At 64.4% G+C, this 21,742-nt stretch overlaps 9 protein-coding genes across 9 annotated transcripts; 3 read left to right on the top strand and 6 right to left on the bottom strand.

Annotated features, from left to right (window-relative positions):
* Positions 1–586: 586 nt before the first annotated feature.
* Positions 587–5,966, bottom strand: AMSG_12054 (uncharacterized protein; the record flags this gene model as incomplete). Its single annotated transcript, XM_013901228.1, has 3 exons — positions 5,714–5,966; positions 1,276–5,551; positions 587–852 (listed from the first exon to the last, which is right to left on the bottom strand). The coding sequence occupies exons 1-3, from the start codon at positions 5,873–5,875 to the stop codon at positions 587–589; spliced, it is 4,704 nt and encodes a 1,567-aa protein (XP_013756682.1). The 5' UTR covers positions 5,876–5,966.
* A 513-nt stretch (positions 5,967–6,479) lies between these two features.
* Positions 6,480–7,608, top strand: AMSG_07228 (PHD zinc finger-containing protein; the record flags this gene model as incomplete). Its single annotated transcript, XM_013901213.1, has 3 exons — positions 6,480–6,510; positions 6,729–7,405; positions 7,597–7,608. The coding sequence occupies 3 exons, from the start codon at positions 6,480–6,482 to the stop codon at positions 7,606–7,608; spliced, it is 720 nt and encodes a 239-aa protein (XP_013756667.1).
* A 252-nt stretch (positions 7,609–7,860) lies between these two features.
* Positions 7,861–9,087, bottom strand: AMSG_07227 (uncharacterized protein; the record flags this gene model as incomplete). The annotated part of the gene is made up of 1 exon (XM_013901212.1): positions 7,861–9,087. The coding sequence occupies one exon, from the start codon at positions 9,085–9,087 to the stop codon at positions 7,861–7,863; it is 1,227 nt and encodes a 408-aa protein (XP_013756666.1).
* A 219-nt stretch (positions 9,088–9,306) lies between these two features.
* Positions 9,307–10,543, bottom strand: AMSG_12053 (uncharacterized protein; the record flags this gene model as incomplete). Its single annotated transcript, XM_013901227.1, has 2 exons — positions 9,307–10,025; positions 10,212–10,543. The coding sequence occupies 2 exons, from the start codon at positions 10,541–10,543 to the stop codon at positions 9,401–9,403; spliced, it is 957 nt and encodes a 318-aa protein (XP_013756681.1). The 3' UTR covers positions 9,307–9,400.
* Positions 10,544–11,763: 1,220 nt separating this feature from the next.
* AMSG_07224 (uncharacterized protein) lies at positions 11,764–12,948 on the top strand (the record flags this gene model as incomplete). The annotated part of the gene is made up of 2 exons (XM_013901211.1): positions 11,764–11,780; positions 11,828–12,948. 2 exons carry the CDS (start codon positions 11,764–11,766, stop codon positions 12,585–12,587), a joined length of 777 nt encoding a protein of 258 aa, XP_013756665.1. The 3' UTR covers positions 12,588–12,948.
* AMSG_07223 (NADH-flavin oxidoreductase/NADH oxidase) lies at positions 12,617–13,765 on the bottom strand (the record flags this gene model as incomplete). The annotated part of the gene is made up of 1 exon (XM_013901210.1): positions 12,617–13,765. The coding sequence occupies one exon, from the start codon at positions 13,763–13,765 to the stop codon at positions 12,617–12,619; it is 1,149 nt and encodes a 382-aa protein (XP_013756664.1).
* A 290-nt stretch (positions 13,766–14,055) lies between these two features.
* On the bottom strand, positions 14,056–15,253 carry AMSG_07222 (uncharacterized protein; the record flags this gene model as incomplete). The annotated part of the gene is made up of 2 exons (XM_013901209.1): positions 15,130–15,253; positions 14,056–14,901 (listed from the first exon to the last, which is right to left on the bottom strand). Exons 1-2 carry the CDS (start codon positions 15,238–15,240, stop codon positions 14,056–14,058), a joined length of 957 nt encoding a protein of 318 aa, XP_013756663.1. The 5' UTR covers positions 15,241–15,253.
* Positions 15,254–15,780: 527 nt separating this feature from the next.
* On the top strand, positions 15,781–18,851 carry AMSG_07221 (arginyl-tRNA-protein transferase 1). Its single transcript, XM_013901208.1, has 2 exons — positions 15,781–15,888; positions 16,051–18,851. The coding sequence occupies exons 1-2, from the start codon at positions 15,841–15,843 to the stop codon at positions 18,820–18,822; spliced, it is 2,820 nt and encodes a 939-aa protein (XP_013756662.1). The 5' UTR covers positions 15,781–15,840; the 3' UTR covers positions 18,823–18,851.
* On the bottom strand, positions 18,065–21,616 carry AMSG_07220 (polycystic kidney disease 2; the record flags this gene model as incomplete). The annotated part of the gene is made up of 2 exons (XM_013901207.1): positions 18,065–21,470; positions 21,603–21,616. The coding sequence occupies 2 exons, from the start codon at positions 21,614–21,616 to the stop codon at positions 18,827–18,829; spliced, it is 2,658 nt and encodes an 885-aa protein (XP_013756661.1). The 3' UTR covers positions 18,065–18,826.
* Positions 21,617–21,742: the final 126 nt, after the last annotated feature.

Raw genomic sequence — 21,742 nt, 5'->3', positions numbered from 1 at the left:
TGGCTGCCGTCGTGGCAATGCAGGTGCGGCTCACGGTGGCTGCCGGTGATGCGGCGCGCTCAGCGTAAGCCTTACGATTTTCCGGCGTTGTGGACCGAGCGGGGTGGTGCGAGGACGTGGTACCAGTGCGGCGGTTGGGCGTGGCTATCTCTACATTGATCCTCCCGTGCGGCTCTGAGGGAGCCCGATGTTGCTCGCTGTGCTCATGGTATATGTACTCTCGCTGGTGTTCGTCTGTACGTACCGCACCAGCTCGTCGCTACAGCTGGAAGTGGATGCAGCCGTGATGGCGACTATGTTCAATCACCTCGTGCCAAGCATGTCGCTGGCTGGAGAGTCCAGCTCGCTTGCGCTGATGACGGTTCTGTTTGCGGTTGGGGTCGATACACGCTAGTCTCAACTGATGCGACAGCTGATCCGACACAGTTCCAAGTCTCGCAACATCGGCGCAAACAAGCCGACAGCGTGACAGGTTTCCTCGCGTGAACTTCGCTGTCTTCCAGTGCCCACACATCGTGCCAACCGGCACGGTGCTTGGCATGCGCAGCACAGCTATGCTCCCCGTGCAGCCAGTCGTCAGCACGCATCAGTCGACCTCGACGACGCCTGCTGCCGAGTGCTTGCGCTTCCGAGTCGGATCACCACCGGTGCCGGGCGTGAGAATTACCACCCAGCCGCGACCAGATGCTACATCGGCTAGCAGCTGGGGCGCACTCGCCAAGCATGTGTTGATCTCGAGAACCGAGCCGGCCTCGCCGAGGACGACGTCGTGCTCGACGCCGGTTGCATCGGTCACCTTGGCCACCACGCCGCCTGCCTTCACCGCAAACGGGTCCCGCTCTGGCACGCTTCCTTGCTGGCCCTTCTTCTTTCGTCCCTTCCGACTCCGCCGCCCAGACCGCCCCGCCCCCCCGCTCCCATCCTCGGGCAGTGGGACGGCGTCGAGCAGTGGCTTGGCATACTCGATCCTGGCAGGCGGGCCGGCCGCCAGCGCGGGATGGCTCTCGGCCAAGCGCACCACCCGCAACCCGTTGACATGCTCGCAAACATACGTCGTGCACTCGGTCTGTCTCTCTGTGTAGTACCTCTCCAGCACGCTCGGGTATGCCATGGCTCCCGCACGCTGCTCACGCGTCAAGTGACGGCGTCAAAGCGACAACCCAATTCAACTGCTCATCGGCGGCTACTCCAGCCAGCTTGCTGATGAGAGTGAAAAGACTCCCATGTAACTGTGTTCATCACTTTAAGGATGAGCGACCGTGGCGAACTACTCACTCTCGCTCATATCGCCGCTTCCCTCGTCGTCATACTCGTCATAGTACGAGCCGTAGCCCGAGCCCGAGCCCGAGCCCGAGCCAGCGGCCTGCGCCATCGCCTGTGCTTGCTGGGCTGCCATGGCTGCCATCTGCTTCCGGACGAGCCGCGCCTGGACAAAGGGCATGGCCTCGATCTCAAGCCGGTCGATCTTGAGCTTGCACTTTTCGATGCGGGCAAAGGCGAGCTCGCGGAGGTCAGAGGCGAGCTGGGTGATGTCCGAGACCGGACCGTTGTACTTGCTGGCGTTGATATGCAACAGGGTGACGTCGCGCTCAAACAGCGCCCGGGTGGTGTACTCGCACGCGTTGGCCTTGTCGCGGATCTCGGTGAGGCAGATCGGCTCCGAAATGGCCGCCGAGTAGCCCGGCGCCACATCGTCGGTCACCGGGTACCAGAAAATCTGGTACGTCTGGTCGCGCGACTTCATGGCGTCGGCGATCGACTTGAAGATACGGTTCATGGCCTTGAGCGGTGCAGCCTCGTCCTTGCCGCCGCGTCGGCCGCCGCGGTTGCTCTTCTTCTCGGCGTCGAGGTCAAACTCCTTCTTGACCTTTTTCTTGCGCGCGCCGGCCTGCGCTGGCCGCCCGCCGCGCTTTGCGGGCGGACGCCCACGCCGCCGCTTCGGCTTGATCTCGCCGTCGTCATCGTCGCCGTTGACACGGAGCGTGAGGAGCATCGGGTTCTTGGCCTTGGCTTCGCGCCCGCCCTTGCCCGACCGCCGCGCCAGTCGCCGCTTGCGGCTCTCGACGTACTTGGGGCAGTTGCGGTTGGTCTTCATGTGGCCGATGTTGCCGCACGCGCCACACACCATCGTTGCCGCAGTCCGCTGGCCGAGCACCGTGTCCGAGTTGTCGAGGCCCATGGCGACCTTCTTCCGCAGTGCCTCGCGGTTGCGCTTCTCGATCACCTTGAGCTTGGCTGCCTTCTCCGCCTCGTCCTTCGAGTTGTGGAATCGTTCCTCGCCGACCTCGGATCCGCGCTTGCCCTTCTTCCGAGAAACGTAGTGCTGCACCGTCGCGCCGTCCTTAATCATCACCACCTTGCCTGACGGCGTCGTGATCTTGATGTAGTACCGGCGCTGCTTGCTCGACGCCCGCGCCTCCTGCGCCCGCGCTGCAGCCCGCGCCTGCACAGCCTCGGCCGACGTGTCGCGGCTGGCCACTGCTGCGGCCTCGGCCGCGTCGTCCTCGGCAGCCTCGCGCGCACGCGCACGCTCGCGTGCCGCCTCGGCCTCGGACGTCGGCCGCACCGTCGTGCGTGCCACAGACCGCCCCGCGAGGTTCTTGTGCCGCTTGCGGGCGTGGTACACTTCGAGCGGCGCAATAATCTCCACCACCTCGTCCGGGAACACCGCCCACTCGTTGTCCTCCACGTTCTTTGGCGGCACGTACTTGGGCGGTGTTGGCGTTGAGATGAGCGCAACCTGGGTCGAGAACCGGCCCTCTAAGCGCTTCATGTACTTGCGGAACGCCGTCAGCGTCGCGATCTTCTGCTTTGACAGCCGCACCTCCGAGTTACGAAGGTCTGTCACGTTCGCTGTCTCGAGCACCAGCGCGCGTGCAGGCATTTTCTTCGACCACTTGATAAACGGAATTCCAGCGTTGAAGCCGAGTGGGTCACCGACGCTCGCGTCGAGGTCGAGATACACTCGGTGCTCGCGCGCCGCGGCAAAGTTCTTGGTCCGCGTCCACGGCGCAATCTTAGTCTCGTTGTCGGCAAAGTAGTTGCGCGAGGTGCCGGCAAACACGTCCTTGACGTCCTTGAGCACCTGCTGTCCGCGCTCGATGGCCAGGTACACGCAGATCTCCTCGGGTGTCAGCATCTGCAGCAAATGCTCCTCGGCCGGGAACCGCCTCCGGATGTCGTCGCGGATGTGCCAGTAGTTGTCGCCGTCCTCGCCGCGCTTGAGGTTGGCCACGTCGCGGAGCCGCTTGCGGAGCGTCGACTCGGCGTGCTGCGGAAAGTACTTGCCCACGTCAGAGAGCTTGAAGATCCGGTCCTTGTCCTCCTGGAACAGCCGGAGCACAAAGAGCGAGAGCCGCTTGCGGACCAGTGAAAGGTATGGCTTCGAGTTGGGCCCCGGAATGATGATCTGCGGCTGGATCTGCCCGATGCAGTACATCTGCGGCATTTCGCGGATGAACATCCGCCCGCGGAACTTCTTCGACCGCGGCCTCATGACCAGAAAGTCGTTCTTGTACGCCTGCTGCTGCTTGGCAATCGGCGCCTTGAACAAGTTGTTCGACAGCAAGAGCATGCTCTCGCCGCGCTTGAGCGCTCCGCCGTAGATCGGCAGTGGCTCGCGCGGGTCGAGTGAGAGCGGCACTCCAAGCTCCGTCACCGCCTCGGCCGGCCGCACGTCGTCCTTGCTCCGCTTGCGGTAGTATGACACAACCTCGGACGCCATCCCCACCCCGGTCAGCAGCAGTGGCATCTCGTCCACGTGCTCGAGCGCAATCATGTGGCCCTCGTCGATGGTGTGCGAGAGGTCGCGCCGAGTGGCAAACGGCTCCGCCGGATCGTAGTCCACGTCGTCGATGTCCACGTCGCGGTTGCGCGTCTTGGGCAAGTTGAGCGTAAAGTTGCGGTGCCGCGGGTTGAAGAACAGCAGCCGCGGCCGGTGGAAGTGCCGCATGCCCTCGGGCGTCAGCTGCGTTGGGTACAGCGCGGGGTGGAGCTCTGTCGCCGGCTTGGCGTGCTTGATCACCGTCCGCAGCGTCGCCTTGCGCTTCGACGCGTCCGCCCGAATCGCCGTCGCGTAGTACGGGTCGTACGAGAGGTTAAAGCCACGAAGCGGCCTCGTCACCACCCGCATTGCTTCCACCCCGTCTGCGTCAGATGCGCCCGACCCACCGGCTCTGCGATGTGCCACCGTCACGGTCCGCCGCCGCGTCACCCGATGCGTCGGCGGCGCAAACTCCTTACCGCGCCGCTTGCGCCGCCGCTTGCGCGGTGCATCGCCCTCGGCGCCCTCTTCCACTTCGTCGTCGTCGTCGTCTTCTTCTTCTTCCTCGTCTTCCTCCTCTTCTTCCTGCGCCGCTGCCGCTGCTGCCGCTGCCGCTGCCGCTTCTGCCGCTGCCGCTTCGTCGTCCGAGTCCGACTCGGAGTACGACTCGGATCCGGCCTCGCCAAGCACCATGTACGGGTCGTTAATGTCAACCACCAGCGACGTTGCCGCCAGCTGCTCGGCGTTGGGCGCGTCATCGTACACCACTGCGGCATCCCAATTTCCGAGCTCCACTTCGGGATTGTAGTACGACGCCAGGTTGTCTCGCCGAGAGTAGCCCGAGACTCGAGACGCACCCAGAATCGGCGACGTCCGCGCCAGATCCTCGTCGTCGTACAGCACGCCTGACTCCCACTCTGCGAGCTCGATGCCCGGCGCGTCGGCTGCGGCAGGCGCCGCAAGGCTAGGGGCCTGGATATTGCTGCCCGCGAGCGGCGCCGCCCACGCCTTCTCTGCTGGCGCGGGCAGCGGTGGTGGCGACGGGATCCGCGGCGCTTCCGGCGCCACGTTGTACTTGCGCGCCGGCCGGCGCTTCTCGGGCCCGGTCTCGACTCCGGGTTGGTGCCGCGCAAACAGCGCCGTCTCGTCGGGCGCAACCTCGGGGTGCAGCGTCCGCGAGAACCCGACCTGCGAGCCGAACTGCAGCCCGCGCTCCCGCTCCGGAATCGGCGGTTCGGGTGCCGCAAACAGCTCCGTAAAGGTGAGGATCCGGTTCGGCTCAAACTTGGGGAACAGTGCTTGGACCTGCTCCAGTGTCCGCTCACTCTTGCTTAGCGTTGCCGACCGCGACTGCGCTTTGGCCTGGGCCTGCGACTGGGCCGCACCTGGCGAGAGCGAGCCCTCTGACGTTGACGACTCGTCGTCGTCTTCGTCATCATCATCGAAATCTTCGTCGTCTTCGTCAGCGCCACCTTGTGCGCGAGCGCTGCTCTGATTGTCGTCATCGTCGTCATCATCGTCGTCGTCAAAGTCATCCGAGTCTGAATCGTCGCCGACTGCCTTGCCTTGGACAAGCCCCAGGGCAGCCTCCTTGTACTGTGCCCTCTCGGCAGCCGACCTAGCTGAGAGCGAGAGCTCTGCCGGCGCCCGCGACGCCCGCGACGCCATGGACGAACTCGCGCCGGCCGCGCCGTCGCCGCGTCCAGGCTTCAGTCCGAGCGAGGCCTTGGTCTCCACCGCTGCGTCGCCCACGTCATCAGGCATCTCGTCAAGGTCACGCCGCACATCCTACACACCATGACACACCATTCCCGCGGAACACGGGCGACCGCAAGTTGGTAAGTTCCGCCCGCCGAGAGCAACAAACTCGCTCGCTTTCCCTCGTCGGGCTCACACCCTTGCCGCCCTCCCCCTCCTCCCCCCTCAAAGTCCCTAAAACAGTAGACGTACAGTGTCGTAGAACTCCTTCTCGAGATGGCCGCGTTTGTCGACGTTGCCAAAGACAAAGCCCGAGGCCTTATACTTGTTGCCCTGAGCCTCCTCGCGGGCGTCCTCCGCCTCCATGCGGCGGGCGGCCGCGACCACATCGTCGTCAACACCAACTCTCGGCATGGTCCCACCTCTGTTTCGGTACGCCCTCTACTACACCGACTGCACCGACTACAGAGAAGAAGTTGTCGTTGCTGGGCACCGACTCCTGCTCAAGCCACGTCAAGTGTTGCCCGCTACCTTGCTAACCACCAGCTACGGGCGGGGCTGAACTCAGCTTCGCCTGCCGTCTGCTGCGTCCGCTCGAGGCCCTCCACAAACACACACACACACACACACACACACACACACACACACGCGCGCGGGCACAGACACAAACACACACACACGCTCATGCTTATGACACGACCATCATCAATCCCATACTCCCCACACACACTCTCTCTCTCCATAGCGTACATACACATACATCACAACCTCACACCCCCAAGCCCATTTTCCCCCCCCCTCCCCCCTCTGCCCTGCTACAATGCGACTCGGTCTCCTCCTCGCAGCCACAAGTCACACAGAATGAGTCCATCCGATGCGACCCTCCGCCCTCACACACAGTCCGACGCACTCAATTGATAATCGTATGTATTGGTGAGCCCGCTCAACCAAGACACGCCTGTCTCTCTCTCTCTCTCTCTCTCTCTCGTGGGTGTTGGTACACGGGGGCGTCAACAACATGGGCTCATACCTGGAGGACTACCTCGGCTGTACGTAACCCCCCCCCCCCCCCCCCTTTCCCCTTCCTGCCCCTCCCCTCTCCCCCCGTCCCTCGGTCGCTGTGCTGGCGCCAGCGGTGTTCCTCGCGCCGATTTTTTTGGGATGGGCCGCAGCGCTTCGGCTGGCAGAGCAGAGCAGGCGTGTGGTGGTGACTCACGGTGACATTGGCTGTGTCATGGGCTTGGCACTTGGTGCGGGTGGTGTGTAGGCGTGGCGTCGCTGCCGTCGGACTTGGAACGCAACTTTAAGCTCATGCGGGAGCTGGACTCGCGGTCGAGCGAGCTTGTGGAGGAGATCGACGAGCTCCAGAAGCAGTACCACCCCGAGGCACGCAAGGCGTACGAGGCGTCGAAGCAGCCGGACAAGGACAAGGTGGAGAAGATTCTGTCGCATCTCAAGTCATGTCTCAAGTACTCGGACGAAAAGGTCGACATTGCTATGCAGACGTACGAGCTGGTCGACAAGCACATCCGCCGTCTCGACGACGACCTGGCGCGGTTTGAGGCCGAGCTGGAGGTCCCCATTGTGCACGGGGCGTCCGCCAACCGCAAGCGCAAGCCACAGTCGCGGTCACAGAACTCATCGCGGGCCAACAAGCGGCAAAAGTCGTCGGCAACGTCGGAGAAGCGCCGCCGCTCGGCGTCCAAGTCGGAGGCTGCCGCCGCTACTGCTGCCCCGGCGCCCAAGCCGGCCCCGGCGGCGGCTAACAAGGCCTACGACATCCCGGCCAATGAGGCTCGGGTCGCTGTCGATCCCAACGAGCCGGTTTACTGCTACTGCCGCCGCGTCTCGTATGGCGAGATGGTCGGCTGCGAAAACGCGACTGCGAGCTGGAGTGGTTCCACTACGCCTGCGTCGGGCTCACATCTGCGCCTGTTGGCGACTGTACGTTGGGAATGGGGGATGGGGTTGAGGTTGGGGGGGTTGGGGTCAAACTTACCGTGTGTGTTGTGTCGGTGTGTAGGGTTCTGCCCGGATTGCCGCAAGAAGCAGTGATATCGATTCCCTTGCAAGTGTACGTGAAGCGAGGTGTGGGATGGGGGGGGAGGGGGGGGGGGGGCAATGGGTGGTAGCAGACATGGGGATGATGACAAGTCTTCCAAGCGCTCGGACGATCTTCAAGTCAATTCTTTATGGCGACAACGGAATAACTCTCTTTCTCGACCCATGTTTGTGCCACTGGCCGCAGCTAATGTAGGAGAGGAAGTTGGGGCGGTGGCGACTCTACTTACAACTGGGGAGCGGTATATAACAACCACAGGTGAATGACAGATCCTTAAACGTATGTCACCCTCGACGTGAGCGAGTGCAAACAGCAACAGCATTGTGATTGGCTGGGGTCACACCTCCGTTTTCTCATCTCCGGCCTCAGAGCCAGTGGTGAGGGCGAGGGCGCGGGCGGCTGCAACCCGCTCGAGGGCAGGCGGCGGGAGCGCAGTCGCGCCCGTCGCATCGAGGGCGGCGAGGATAGCGTCGGCGGCGTCGACGTCGCCGGCAGTCAGTGCGGCGGTAACGATGCGCTCCGAGGTAGGCGGGTCTGGGAACAGGTGGTTAGAGGCGAGAATGCGCAGCTGCTCGGGGACAGTGGCAAAGTAGCCGCCATCGACCGAGTTCTTAAGAGCAAGGCCAAACGTCCGCGAGTCGGGCTTGTACAGCGGCTTGAGCAGCGACTTGGCGCCGTCAAGAATGAGCAAGACCTTGTGGGCCTCAGCGTGGTGGCCGGTGGTGAGGCAGATCTCGAGCATCGAGTTGCAGACGAGGTTGGTGGGGCGGACAAACTTCTCAAACAGCAGCTTGTCGAAGAGCTCCCAGGCGCCGTCAAAGTCGCCGGCCTTACCGTGAGCGCGGATCATCTCGTGGATGGTTGACTCGTACGGCTTGTACTTGGGCCCTGTCTGCATTTCCTTGAACAGATCCTTGGCGAGCTCGAGCAGCGAGGCTGTGTACGGGTCGGCCTCGTTGTCGGTGTCGGGCCCGGTCCGCCGCATGTTGAGCGTGCAGCCGCGAATGAGCATGGCGTACGTCGACTGAGTCGGCGGACTCGCGTCCGGCGACGCCTTGAGATGCTCAAACACTGCCAGCGCAGCCTCCAGATCGCGCTCACGCACCAGCTCCTCGATGAGCGTGTTGGCGTCCGAGCCAAAGATCCAGGCATCGAGCTTGGACGCGAGCTTGGAGCCGCGGATGTGCGACTCCCACCGATCGTTGGTGACCCGGATCGAGTCCTTGCCCAGCAGCGCGCCCGGCCCGCCGCCCGGCCGCATCCACACATTCCACCACGCGTGGCCCGAGCCGCCAGCCTCTCCCGCGTCGGCGCTCCCGCTCGAGGAGCTGGCCGGCCCACCTCCGCCCGGCCCGCCCGGCCCGCCCGCCGCTGCATCCTTGAGCAGTGCGTAGGCCTCACCAAGGCGGAGGAACGTAGCGTGGGCTTCCTCGGCGCTCACAGTCTCCTTGTCCACTACGTCCGGGTGGTGGGTCTTGGCGAGGGCAAAGTATGCGGCTTTGACCTCGTCCCACGCTGCCCCGTGGCGGACGCCCAACGCGGCATATGCCTCAGACACAGTCATGCTACGCCGCCGCCGCCGGCCTGCGCTGCTCGACGCCCACGCCCGCGGTTCGCCCCACAAAGCCAGGCCCGGCACCATCCACCCCATCCGTGGTCTCGGTCTGATCGCCAGCCGAGTCGCCAGTCTCAGTGCGTTCATCGTCTGGCGAGGAGTGGTCGGCCGTGGTCGTGACGGCAGCGGGGAGCAGGAGGAGGGCGGCATCGGGGGCGAGACGTGACGGGATGAGGTGCGACTTTGATAGGGGGGGTATAGGTAAAGAGGGGATGACATCGCTGGGCTTGGCGCAGCCCACACAGGTGGGTGGCGAGTGAGATTACAGACGCTCCAGCTCTAGGCGCTCGCGGATGACGGTCTGCTCGGCCAGGGCCGCGCGCGTGTTCTGGAGCTCAACATGGAGATCAGCAGCGGTGGTGCGGGCCTCGTCGCGCTGGCGGAGGGCGTTGGCCAGGGCAACCTCGAGATTGTCGATCGAGTTCTCGGCGCGGTGGAGATCCGTGCGCTCTGGTGGAGCGACAGCAGCGGCGGCCTCGAGGGAGGCGATGCGGGCCGCGGCCGCGGCAAGCGCCTTGCCCGACGCCGCCGCCAGATCCTCCTTCTCACGTGCAAGCGCAACAACCCGCTCCTCCAGCTGGGCCGTCAGCAGCTTTGCATCAGCATCCGCCGCCAGCGCCGCCGCCCGCAGCCGCACCACCTCATCCTTCAGATACGTCCGCTCCACGACCAGCTCGGCCAACGCCGCCGCATCGTGTTCGTTCCTGCCAGTACCCGCCTCATCGCCGACCAAGCCATCGCTGCCCAGCCCGCTGCCGCCAGCCTCGGCCGCCGCCACCCGAGCCAGGAGCGAGGTGACAAGCGCCTGCGACGACTCGCGGAGCTCGGCATGGGCTTTGCGCTCTGCAGCCAGTGCAGCAGCCAGTGCACGGCCGTCGTACTCTTCGCTTGCCATCCGTGGCGGAGGGGGGAGGGAGGGAGGGAGGGAGGGAGGGAGGGAGGGAGGGAGGGAGGGAGGCAAGTGACTCCAGTCGTGGTCCTGGTCCCAATGACGTGGGTCGGCGCGGGGGAGGGGCGGGGCGCGGCAAGGGGTGCTGGGCAGCCATCTCGAGGCATTGTTTGTTTATGCAGACTCAGTCTCTTCGCCGCCGATCATCGTCTTCAACTCGCCCGACTGGTACATCGAGTACACGATGTCGCGCCCGCCGATAAAGGCGCCGTCGACGTAGACCTGCGGGATGGTGGGCCAGTCGGAGAACTCCTTAACGCCCTCGCGGATGTCGTCGTCCTCGAGGACGTCGACGGCGTGAAAGTCACCGGCACCAACCAGATCCAGCATCTGAACGACGTTGGCCGAGAAGCCACAGCGCGGCGCCTCGGGAATGCCCTTCATAAAGACCACAACCTTGGACTTCTTGATCTCCTCCTCGATGGTGGACTTGACCTCGTCGCTCAGCGACCGCATCCCAGCCGCCGCGCCCACGCCCACGGGCATCGCCACAGCAGCCATCCGCGCAGCAGCACTCGCAGCACCCACAGAAACAAGACGGAACTGCTCCCGTCCACCACATGCCGGCCACACTCCGTCCCGTCCGTGAGCACCTCCCGCCAATGACTCACCCTCACCCCCTCCCACCCCCCTCCCACCTCCTCCAACCGACCTCTCCTGGCTCCTCCTCCCCGCTTCCTCCCGCACCAAACACATACCATAGCTAGGATAGTTTGTGAGAGAGAGATACTCATCACCACGGTCGCGGTCATCCACTCCAGCCTCAGCCAGTCGATGTGCTGACGCTGCCGCTTCCGCTCATCAACTCAATCGATGACGCGCACGACAGAGTTGCGCCGACAGGTCAGTGCATCCGTGGGTGAGTAGGGGGAGGTCTGGGGCTCGTGGGGTGTAGGGGGCGGATGATGCACATGGTGTACTCTTCTCTCGTCTTGATCTCCTCGAAGAACAAGTCATCGCTGTGGTAGCTCCTCTCATCGGGCTGAGATGCGGGTGATGGCGTCACGGCCGATGTCGGGCCGATGTCTCCGCTCGCCCGGGCCTGGATCCTCATCTGCATGGCGAGCACGCTCACTACAACGACGAAACTGGCCAGCAAGCAGAATGGCTCGGTTGAGAGAGCTTATTACACAAGCATCGATACTTGCGGCAGCAGTCTGACGCGGTAGAGGCAACCGACTGGCCGGCTGCGATTTCAGCTCGCACTGGCGGAGGACCACAGTCAGAGCATCGTCTCCCACGGCTGCGATACTTTACCCGTCGCATCCTCACTTTGTACAACATGGAAGCAGATGGTCATCTATGGGTGGGGCTGCTTTCCGAGACCTTGGTCATCCGCATCATCGTCGCACCCCGTGTAACAAGTGCAGGGCAAAACATCCTTTTGATCTCCAATTTCCGCACAGTCGCTTTCTCTCTTCTCCGCCCCTCTTCCCCCCCCTCCTCCTCCCTTTTGCAGCCATCACGCACCATCCGCCCCTCTCTATGCCTCTACTCTGTCTCATCTCGTCCTTTGCCCATCTGCTATCCCCGAAGCCAACTCCGATCACCCTCTGCCGCCAGCTCACAGCCAACCACGCCTGGGCCCAAACGCGACTCAAACGCGGCCGCCTGCTTCGCCAGGAGCGACTCGGCCGCGCCCCCAACCCCACGCACACAACTCGGTGCCGGACAGCATGGGTGGCGACGGCGGGTCTATTCCGCAGCGGAAGGAGATGGTGCGAGTGGGGGGGCCGAGAGCGCAGCACGGGCGGCGGCGGCCAAGCGGGCGCGAGCGGCGGCGGTGGCGACGACTTGCGCGCTCTCGCAGCAGCCGCTCGATCCTCACGCGGCAGTGGTTGGGCCGTACGGACGGCTGTTCAACAAGGAGGCGCTGCTGGAGGCGCTGCTGCTCAAGACCTTGCCGCAGGCGTTGGCATACATTCACAAGACCCGCGATCTGCGCGATGTGGTCCTCCAGCCGCCGCCAACCAGCATCGACGCCGGCGGGCATGCCGTCGTCCACCTCTGCCCCATCACACAGCTGCCGATGGACGGCTCAGTGCAGTTTGTGGCTCTGCGCTGCGGACACGTCTTTGCCGCTCGCGCCTTTCGGGACGTCGACGCTGGCGGGCAATGCTTTACCTGTGCGGCTGGCTTTGACCTCGACGCCGACGGCATCGTTGTCGATCCCGACGACGCTCAGCGCGAGGAGCTGGTGGCCCGGCTGGCGGCAGCGCGGGCGGCGGCCAAGGCCAAGAAGAAGGCCAAGGCCAAAGGCAAGAGTAAGGCCAAGCGGAGCCGCGAGGCCGGAGATGGTGGCGAGCCCCATGGCCCGCCGGCCAAGAAGGCCAAGGCCACCTCGCAGCTGATGGCCGCCATCGAGGCGAGCAAAGGCGAGTCGCGCGCAGCGGCGTCGTCGTCGTCGTCGGCAGCGCCAGGCGCAGGCGGAGGTACAGGCGCAGGCCCGCGGCCCGCGGGCATGTCTGCAGTCGCATGGGCTTCGCTTACCGGTCAGTGAGGGTGCTATGGTGGTGTTACTGCTCGCCATCACTCGGTGGCCTCGTCAAGGGTTGGGTACGTGTTGTAGCCCTCGTCGCCCTCGGCAAAGACCGTGGGCCAGTCGATGGGGTTGAGGACAGGCTCCTCACCCGAGTCGATGGCGCGGCGGAAGCGGATGGGCAGGTCCGGGTTGGCGACCTGCCACTGACCCCATGCAATGGCGTCAGCGTAGCCGCCGGAGGCCTTGAGCGTCTTGGTGGCGCGGTCGAGGTCGTAGCGGAAGCAGGCGATGATGGGAGTGTTGGGCGCCTGGCCGGCGAGGTGGGCAAAGTCGAACTCGACGTCGTCAGGCTTCTCCTCGTTAAAGTGAATGTACCCGAGGTTGAGCTTGTCGAGCTCGGTCATGACATACGAGAAGAGGGCGACAGGGTTCGAGTCGGTCATGTCGCCGTTGAGGCCGGCGGGGGAGAGGCGGACGCCGACGCGCTTCGAGTCGCCGACGGCCTCGATGACGGCCACTGTGGTCTCGAGCAGCAGGCGAGCGCGGTTCTCGATGGAGCCGCCATACTCGTCGGTCCGCTGGTTGGAGCCGTCGCGGAGCGCCTGGTCGAGCAGGTACCCGTTCGCCGAGTGGATCTCGACGCCGTCAAAGCCGGCCTCGATCGAGTTGCGGGCGGCGGCAGCAAAGACGGCCGGGAAGCCGCGCATCTCCTCAAGTGTCGCCTCGCGAGGCGCCTCGTACGGCACCTTCTTCCATCCAGGCACCAGCTTCTCGTCTTTGCCGCCGATGGGGATGGCCGACGGCGCCACAGGGAGCTCGCCGTCGGCCTGGAACAGCCGGTGCGAGTGGCGGCCGCAGTGCCAGAGCTGGCAGAAGAACGGGACCCGCGGGTTGGCCTCGCGGCACGCCTGCGTGATGGCCTTCCACGCCTCGATCTGCTCCGGCGAGTAGATGCCCGGCGTGCAGATGTAGCCCGCGCCGTCGCGCGAAACCAGCGTGGCCTCGGCAATGAGCAGGCCGAACTCGTGCTTGGCCCGCATGGCGTAGTGGTCTGCCATCCGCGGCAGCGTCGGCACACGGTCGTCGTCATTGTCGGCACGGTCACGCGTGCAAGGCGCCTGGACAATGCGGTTCGGCAGAGTCACAGGGCCGATCGTCAGCGGCTGGAAGAGCGGGTGGGCGTCAGAAGCAGACATAGTAGCTTGTACAAAGGCTAGACAAAAAAAAACCGGACGAGTCAAGTGGTGATCGAGCTGTGGGCGTGGGGGCTTCAAAGGAGGGTGTGTAGTGAGGCGCTGACTCTGTGCGGCGACTGGCAATTCACGTGTGGGTTTGGTGGGGAACGCCCTGGTGTCACGTCATCCAAAAAACAACAAGGAGAGCAAATTGGCTCGCTCGGGCGCACGAGCGGCGACCTTTGCAACAGATTGGCCGGCTGATGGCATGACGGGGGGGATGTGGCCTTCTCTGGGACGGGCGGTACGAGCTACCTTTTTTTGCCCTTCTTCTTGCCGCCGCGGGCCTTGGGGGCGCGGCCGCGGCGCTTTTGCGTTCCGACCTTTTGCACTGCTGCGTTTCGGCGGATGAGCTCCTTGATCGACGTCGGCTTAGGAGGGGCTGTGGCAGCCTGCGGGGCATACGGCGAGTGGTAGACGGCGGCCATCGGCAGCTTGTCGGCGCTCGCAGTGCTGGCGTCAAAGCCGGTCGTGGAAGCTACGGCGTGGAGCGCAGGCCCACGGGCCATCGGCTCTGGCTCGTCGTCCGAGTCCGAGTATGAGGGCTCGTCGGCGCCGAGCCGCGGGCGGGTGTTGCTGCCGCCGCGCATCGACGCCAGTAGCGGACTCGCGCCCTGGCTGTAGCTGCCAACAGTGGCAGCACCAGTAGCCGCACCGGCGGTCGGTGCACCCAGCACGGCGCCGCCACCGCCAGTTGCGCCGTATGGTTCGTAACCGTAGCCCTGGGCGTAGCCCTGGTCGTAGCCACCGGCGTAGCCCTGGCCGTAGCCACCGGCGTAGCCCTGGCCGTAGCCACCGGCGTAGTCCTGGCCGTATCCCTGCCCATACGGACTCGCGGTCAGAGCAGCAGCTGGGGTCTGCTGGGTGTAGCCGTGGTATGAAGCCGCCGTCTGGTTTGCGCCGAGCGTCGCCCCGGCACCAGCATACGCTGCGGTGCCGAGGAACGCCGGGTTGCCACCGCCTGCCGGACCATCGCTCGCAGCATACGGATCCCGCGCAGCGTACGGGCTAGCCGCCGGGTACGGGCTCGGGCTCTGGGTGGCGGCGTACGGGCTGTAGCTGTAGCCGTGGCCAGGCGTCTGATCGTGGGCATACCCCTGAGACTGGGCGGGGGCATACCCCTGAGACTGGGCGGGGGCATACCCCTGAGACTGGGCGGGGGCATACCCCTGAGACTGGGCATGGGCATACCCCTGAGACTGGGCGGGGGCATACCCCTGAGACTGGGCGGGGGCATACCCCTGAGACTGGGCGGGGGCATACCCCTGGGACTGGGCATAAGCATGTGATCTGGCTCCACTCGATATGGTAGCCTCCGCAGGTACAGCGGCAGCGCCTGTACCACCAGCAGGGTACTCGTGGTAGGCCGGCTCAGGCTCGGCGGCCTCGTCACGAGGCGACCAAACCCATGGCCTGCTCCGTGCACCCACAGCCATGACAGTTATATGTGTATGCACCTCTGTACGTCTCTCTCTCTCTCTTTCTTGCTTTCTCTATGTGTGTATGTGTGTGCTCGTGGTCGGTCGAGTCGTGTGGCGGTGGTTGGTGCGTCTGGCTGGTTGCTGGCGTCGTCGTCCGGTGTGGCCAATGTTCCTGATGTGGAACAGACGATGAACCACGGTGCCACTCGTCCGCTTCACCGCTCCGTCCATTGATGTGCAAAGATTAGGAGGACTGCCAGCTCGCCAACTTGCGAGTTGAATGGATGGATCAGAAAGGTTGGGGATGTGGTTACTATCATGGGCAAGGTATACTAGGGGGTGATGGTGGTCATCGGTGGTGAGAAGTAGCCCCCCCCCCCCCCCCCCCCCCTCCTGCGCGTGCTCAAAACCTGTTCTGTCTGGCTCTGTCAAAGCTGTTCTTGGGTTATCCGTTCGCATCATCAATGAAGCCTCAAGACCGGCACAAGCTCCCCCCAACCACACCAAGGCCACCTGCCCTCGACGACCTGCACCACACGCACCCCCCCCCCCCCCACACACACACACACACGCGCGCGTGCGCAATATACAAGGTCTCCTTCTTCTCTGTGCAGGATGGCTGCCACACGTGCCAGACCACTCACTCTGCACAAGCTTCTCAAGGTACGCCATGGCTATCCCCACCTGCAGGAACGGTCGTCGGTCATCGGTCGTCAGTCGTCGATGGTGGTGATGGAGGAGGTCGAGGGGATGGTTGCACCGGGTGGGCAGCAGCAGCAGACAGAGCAACTATCTGAGACTCACTACCGTTCTCTTTGTCTGCAGCTGTCGGACCTGGGAATCGACGGCGAGGCCTTGGTCGCGGGGGCTGTCTCGCTCGAGTCGGAGAGCCATCTCTGTGTCCGCGAGTCGGTCGAGGACGAGGCCAGGATCGTCATGGTCGACATAGCGGATCCTGGCCAGGTTGTGATCTTGGATGTAGACGTCGACGATGCCCTGCTCAAACCAGGTGGGGGTGTCCTGGTCCTGCGCTCGGCTCGGAGCATCAAAGTCGTCGATCTCAAGCTCGGCACCGCTGTCCGAAGGTGTGTCATGGACAACGACGTCGAGCTTGTCACATGGCTCAATGACAACACCCTGGCGCTCATCACCACCATGGCCGTCTACTGCTGGCACGTCGCCTCAGAGCCGAGCCCTCTCCACGTCGCTCACCGCATCCCCGAGCTTGACGGCGCTGCCATCACCTCGTGCTGCATCTCGCCCGACTCGAGATGGCTGGCTGTCGCCGGCGTGCGCGCCGACGGCGGCGCGGTGCAGCTCTGCTCGCTGTTTGGTGAGCCGACAAGACACGTTAGCGGCCGCGCTTGCGCCTTTGTTGTCTACGAGACTGGCGTGTTGGTTCTGGTCTACGCTGCGGGTACCGGCGCTCACGCAGTCGTCAGCATGGTAGACATCGCCAAGAGCGGCACCACTGCCGCGGTAGCCCGGCAAACCGTTCCGCTTGTGCACCCGCCCGATGCCGCCGACGACGTTCCACTTGCGCTCCATGCCCTGTCCACATGCAACGCTGTTGTCTGCATCACTCAGCTTGGCTACGCCCATGTCTTTGACCTTGGCTCGGGATCGTGCCTCTCCACGACCCGGGTCACCTACGACGCATTGCTTGCAACCACTGTCAGCTCTGATGCTGCAGGATTCACCTTTGTGACAAACCGTGGCCACGTCTTCGCCGTCCGCATCAATGGGCCTGCCCTCCTCCAATCCGCCTTTGGCCGCCTCGTTGACGCCGGCCACCTGGAGGCTGCCGCCAAACTCGCTGCCTGCTCGCCGCATGGCCTCCTCCGCACCCGCGACTCGCTAGCCGCCCTCCAGCTCGTGCCGCCACACTCTGGCCTCCCGGCCACGGTATACTACTTTGCCAACTTGCCTGAGTCTGCGCGTCTCACGCCCAGCGAGTCGGCGCACCTTGCGCTTGTCGCCGACCTCGACGGCGATGACGCCGCACTTGTTGCGCTCCGCCGCCGGCTCGCGTCATGGCAAGCGGGACCCTGGCCGAGCGAGCACTCTGCGGACCAGGCCACGCAACAGACAATGTCGCGGCTGTCCCAGCTGGCAGTCGACCCCGGTGCCGCCTCCCAGGCTACGAGCAACGCAGCTGCGCTCGAGGCTGCACCGGAGACGCCTGTCGAGGTCGCAGCTCGAGAAGCGGCCGAGGACGCGAACGCGCGAGCAGATGCCGAGACGGTGCGGCAGTGGAACGCTCGAAACGCGCTGCATGGCGGCTCACTCGTTGGCCTCTGCAACAAGACCTTTCACGCCAGCGAGTGCGCATACTGCCACCGCAAGGGCGAGTCGTGCCGGACGTACTGTGTCTTCCTGGCCCTCGCGCTGCGGCCGGAGGACTACGCGCTCCTCATCGATCGTGGCTTCTCGCGCTACGGCCTCTCGCTCTACTGGCCCGAGAACGCTGCCTCGTGCTGTCCGCAGTACCAGATCCGGCTGCTGGCGAGCGAGTTCCGGCCGTCGCGCTCCAAGCGGCGGGTGCTGGTGCGCATGCGTCGATTCCTGGCCGGTGAGTGGGAGCCGCGCGATGGTGCCAACCCGGCGCCCCACACGCTGCGTGTCGAGCGTGTCAGGCCGTACTTTCACAAGCCGACCTACAACTTGTACGTCAAGTACCAGGCCGCGCTCCACAACGACACGGAGGTGACGCCGTCCAAGTTCCGGAACACCTTTGTCAACGACCCGTTTGTCACCGACGACGCGACCGACGGCGTAGCTCACCACTACGGCGCCTGGCACTACCGGTACTACATCGACAATGCACTAGTAATGGTGTGCGCGGTTGACATCGTGCCCGGCGCGCTCGTCTCCAACTACTGCATGTACGACCCGGATCTTGCCTTTCTCAAGCTCGGCGTGTACTCGGTGCTGCAGGAGATCGAGTGGGTGGTAGGCCACCCGGACGTGGCAAGCTACTACTACATGGTGTACTATGTGCCCGGCAACGAGCGGATGGCATACAAGATGGGCTACCAGCCGACCGAGTTCCTCTGCCCGGTCACGCTCACCTGGCACCCGAGCGAGCCACTTCTCCCACGCCTGGACGGGTGGATGCGACTGGCGCCGCCGGATCCGCTCGACGAGCTCTGTCTCACGGCGCTGGCCGCGGTGGCCGGCGTCGACGACGCCGCCGCCGCCGCCGCGCTGAAGGCGACGGTCACGGCCGCGCATGGGCTCGGCATAACCCGCAGCAACGCGCTGGCGAGCATGACTGCTGAGCGGGCGCTGAGCCTCATGTTTCAGGCCGTGCTCGTCGGCGTTGGCTCGCTCGCCGGCGAGTGGCGGCTGTGGGCCGGCAACGCTGGCACCCGGCTCTCACTTCCGGACATCCAGGTTGGCGATGCCGGTGAGCTCCCGCCGGCGCCATGGACGCCGGACCCGGGCATGCGAGTCAAGTTTGGCTTTGTCGTGACCACACTCGGCGAGCTCCTGGAGCAAACTCCCATCAACAATCGCGGGCTGCGACTGCTTGCGGCGTATGAGCGAGCAGTCACGCCCGAGCTGCTGCAGCGGCTTGTCATCAGAGTTGGGTGATCCGCTACGGGCGGCTGGAGCCGAGACGGGCACGGCCGAGCCGCTGGGCCTCCTCCTTGACCCGCGCCTCCAGCAGGGCCAGCTGGACAGCCAGGCGCGACTCTACGGTGGAGATGCGGTCGGAGAGAAGGTCAAAGAGGAGGGTAAACTCTTCCGAGTTGGCCTCGCGGAGCGAGACGATCTTAGAAGCGATGGCCGTCTGCTCGCGCTCCATGTCGGCATAGAACCGGGCGCGCTCGGCCTCGGAGAGCATGTTGTCGTTGTCGACGTCATAGCGCTCCATCAGGTCGGCGGCAGTGCCCTCAAAGTACTCGCGCTTCGAGTCCATGATGATCTGCAGTTCCTTCTTCGAGATCTTGCCGTCGTGGTTGAGGTCGCCGATCTCGATGGCCCGGCGAATCTCGGTCAGCTTATCCTGCAGCTCGAGGAACGACGCCATCCGCGAGCCGACCTTGGTCGTCGAGAACCAGGCGAGCGCCTTGGCAAAGACCGACGGCTCCTGCGAGCGCCGGAGCTCTTCCGAGACCTCGTCGTACGCGTTGTCGACAATGGCGAGGAACATGGAGAGGACAATGAAAAAGATGAGGATGATAAAGGTGAAAAAGAAGAACGGACCAAAGCCGCGGTTGGAGTGGCGAAGGCCCTCAAAGTCAAACTCGCCGAGCGTGGCGAGGAGCATGGTAAAGATGGTTGTCCCGAGCGTATCGTAGCCCTCGACGTCCGAGCCAAAGGCGAGCGCGCCAGCCTGGGCAAAGCCAAAGAGGACAAACATGAACATAAAGATGAAGAAAAAGAGCGGGAGAAAGGCCTTGCCCACAACCTTGGCAATCATGCCCATTCGCGGCGCAAAGACGGCAAACTTGAAGACTTTGAACCAGAGGAGGAAGGCGTTACAAGCAAGAAGCGACTTCTCGGCCGCGTCCCACATGACCGGCCGCGTAAAGTCAAAATAGGTCGACCGGTCCGACGGCACCAAGTTGAGCGCGTCAAAGTTCGCGTCGACCTTGTACCGGCAGTAAAAGACGACGAGGAAGAAGACAATGTTGAGGTGGTCCACGTAGTTCCACGCGTCGCGAAAGTACGGCGTCTGGCGCGACTCTACCAGAATGCCCTGCGCCCGCAGCGCCCGGACCCGCCGCGAGCGGAGACACGACACGCACATCTGCACCAGCTCCTCAAGGAAGAACAGACAGACAAAGATGGCAATCGCGAGCTCGCCCACAAGCTGCAGCGTCCCGTTGGTGCCCTCGTACCGATAGAGGCGGAGGACCCGGAACTTAAAGTCGGGATACACGCCGCCAGAGGGCATAAACTCAAACTGGAGCTGCGCCACCAGAAACAAGTTGACCGTCGGGTTGTAGGTGGTAAAGTCAATAAAGACGGCCCGCGTCTGCAAGTCGACCCAGTTGTCGGCCTCAAGCGCCGCCAGCCGAGCTGACTCGGTCGCTAGAGTGCCAGCGCCAAAGTCCTGCGTATATCCGCCGCCGTCGTACCGCCGCAGACGCGCGTACTGCTTGCAGACCGAACCGAGCTCGCCGCACGAGCGGTATGTCCATGCGTCGCCGGGCCCGTACGGCTCGCGGTCCTCCTCGCCGATCGCGTACCGGCCGTAGCACTGGGTGATGAGCGGGAAAAAGTCGGCGTGAACGTCGCACAGCGCGGGCTTGACACGGACTTGCCGCATCCGCGCCGAGCCGACGAGCCAGTTGACGCCGTAGATGACACCCTCGCCGGCGCCAAAGTCGCCGAGCAAGCCATTGATGAATGGGCCATGCAAAAACTGCCAGAACTCTTCCTTGGTCGCCACGTCGCGGAACGTCTTCAGCACGTCGATGCCCGGAAACTCCTCGTCGAGAAACAGATCCTTCATGTTGTCATTGTGGAGGAACGAGTACAACGGGTCGCGCATGTTGAAGACCACCAACGAGAACACAATGAGAAAGGCCATGTAGATGAGGACTTCCACAAGGAGCCCCGGGTCTGAACACTTGGGAAACGGGAACCGGGTCTCGTCGTCGCCGTCGCCGTCGCCATCGCCATCGGCGGGCGCGAGCGTCGCCGTCGCTGCCCGCTCATCCGCCGCGGCGCTGTCGGCCGAGCCTCTTCCGCCCTCGCCCAAGACACCCAAGCTGCTGCGGCCGGCGCCGGCGTCGGCATCTGTGTCTTCCACGATTCGGCCGCGTGTAGACGCAGCGCCAATCCCATTGTCATCGGGAGGCGTGGGTGACGAGCGGCCCGACGAATCACGCGAAGTCTTTGCCCGCTTGCTCGACGGCCCTGCGCCAACGCTTGTCAGCGCCTGTGGCTTGAGTGAGCGCGAGCGCCGCCGCCGCCCCCGCGGCGGGCCAGAGGACGGCGGCTGAGCGTTCGATGGCTGGCGGGAGCGCGAGCGGCGAGACCGCGGACCGTCGTTGTACGACCGTCCGGCCCGCGACCGCGAGCGCTTGACCTCTTCCAGAAGCACACCATCCTGACCACAGTCCGACGAGCCCGAGGGCGACGACATGTACTTGGCTTGCTGCCCAGAACCAGCCTGGTCACCACGGTCACCACGGTCAGCCCGGTCAGCCCGGTCAGCCCGTGCTGAGGTCGACGAGGCCGACGAGGCCAGCAAGTCGCCCACGCCCGACACGTTAGACTCGGAGCGACTCTTGCGGGCCACGTTGGGCGAGGTGCGAGTGGAGGAAGGAGAAGAAGACGAGGAGGAGGAGGAAGAAGAGCCCCCGACCTCTACTTGCTCCGAGTGGCCATGGTCCGACACCGTCTCGCTCCCTGCGTACCGCGAAGAGTACATGGTCCGTGTGTGGGAGAGGAGGAGGGAGGAGGCGTAGTGCAAGCACTATACAGCTCGGTCTGCTCCTGTGGAGTGGGGTGAGTGCGAGGAGTGTGGGGAGTGTGGGGGGGGGAGGGGGGGGGGTCG

This window comes from Thecamonas trahens (genome assembly GCF_000142905.1).
Source record: "Thecamonas trahens ATCC 50062 unplaced genomic scaffold supercont1.31, whole genome shotgun sequence".
In the NCBI taxonomy this organism is placed as follows: Eukaryota; order Apusomonadida; family Apusomonadidae; genus Thecamonas; species Thecamonas trahens.
Note: the sequence above shows the minus strand (reverse complement) of the source record. Positions and strands in the feature narration are given on the sequence as shown.

Excerpts from the sequence above, each read along its gene's own strand:
- AMSG_07221 (XM_013901208.1), top strand. The coding sequence starts at position 15,841 with ATGGCTGCCACACGTGCCAGACCACTCACTCTGCACAAGCTTCTCAAG. Across the intron at positions 15,889-16,050 it reads CTCTGCACAAGCTTCTCAAG|CTGTCGGACCTGGGAATCGA; the intron begins GTACGCCATGGC and ends CTTTGTCTGCAG.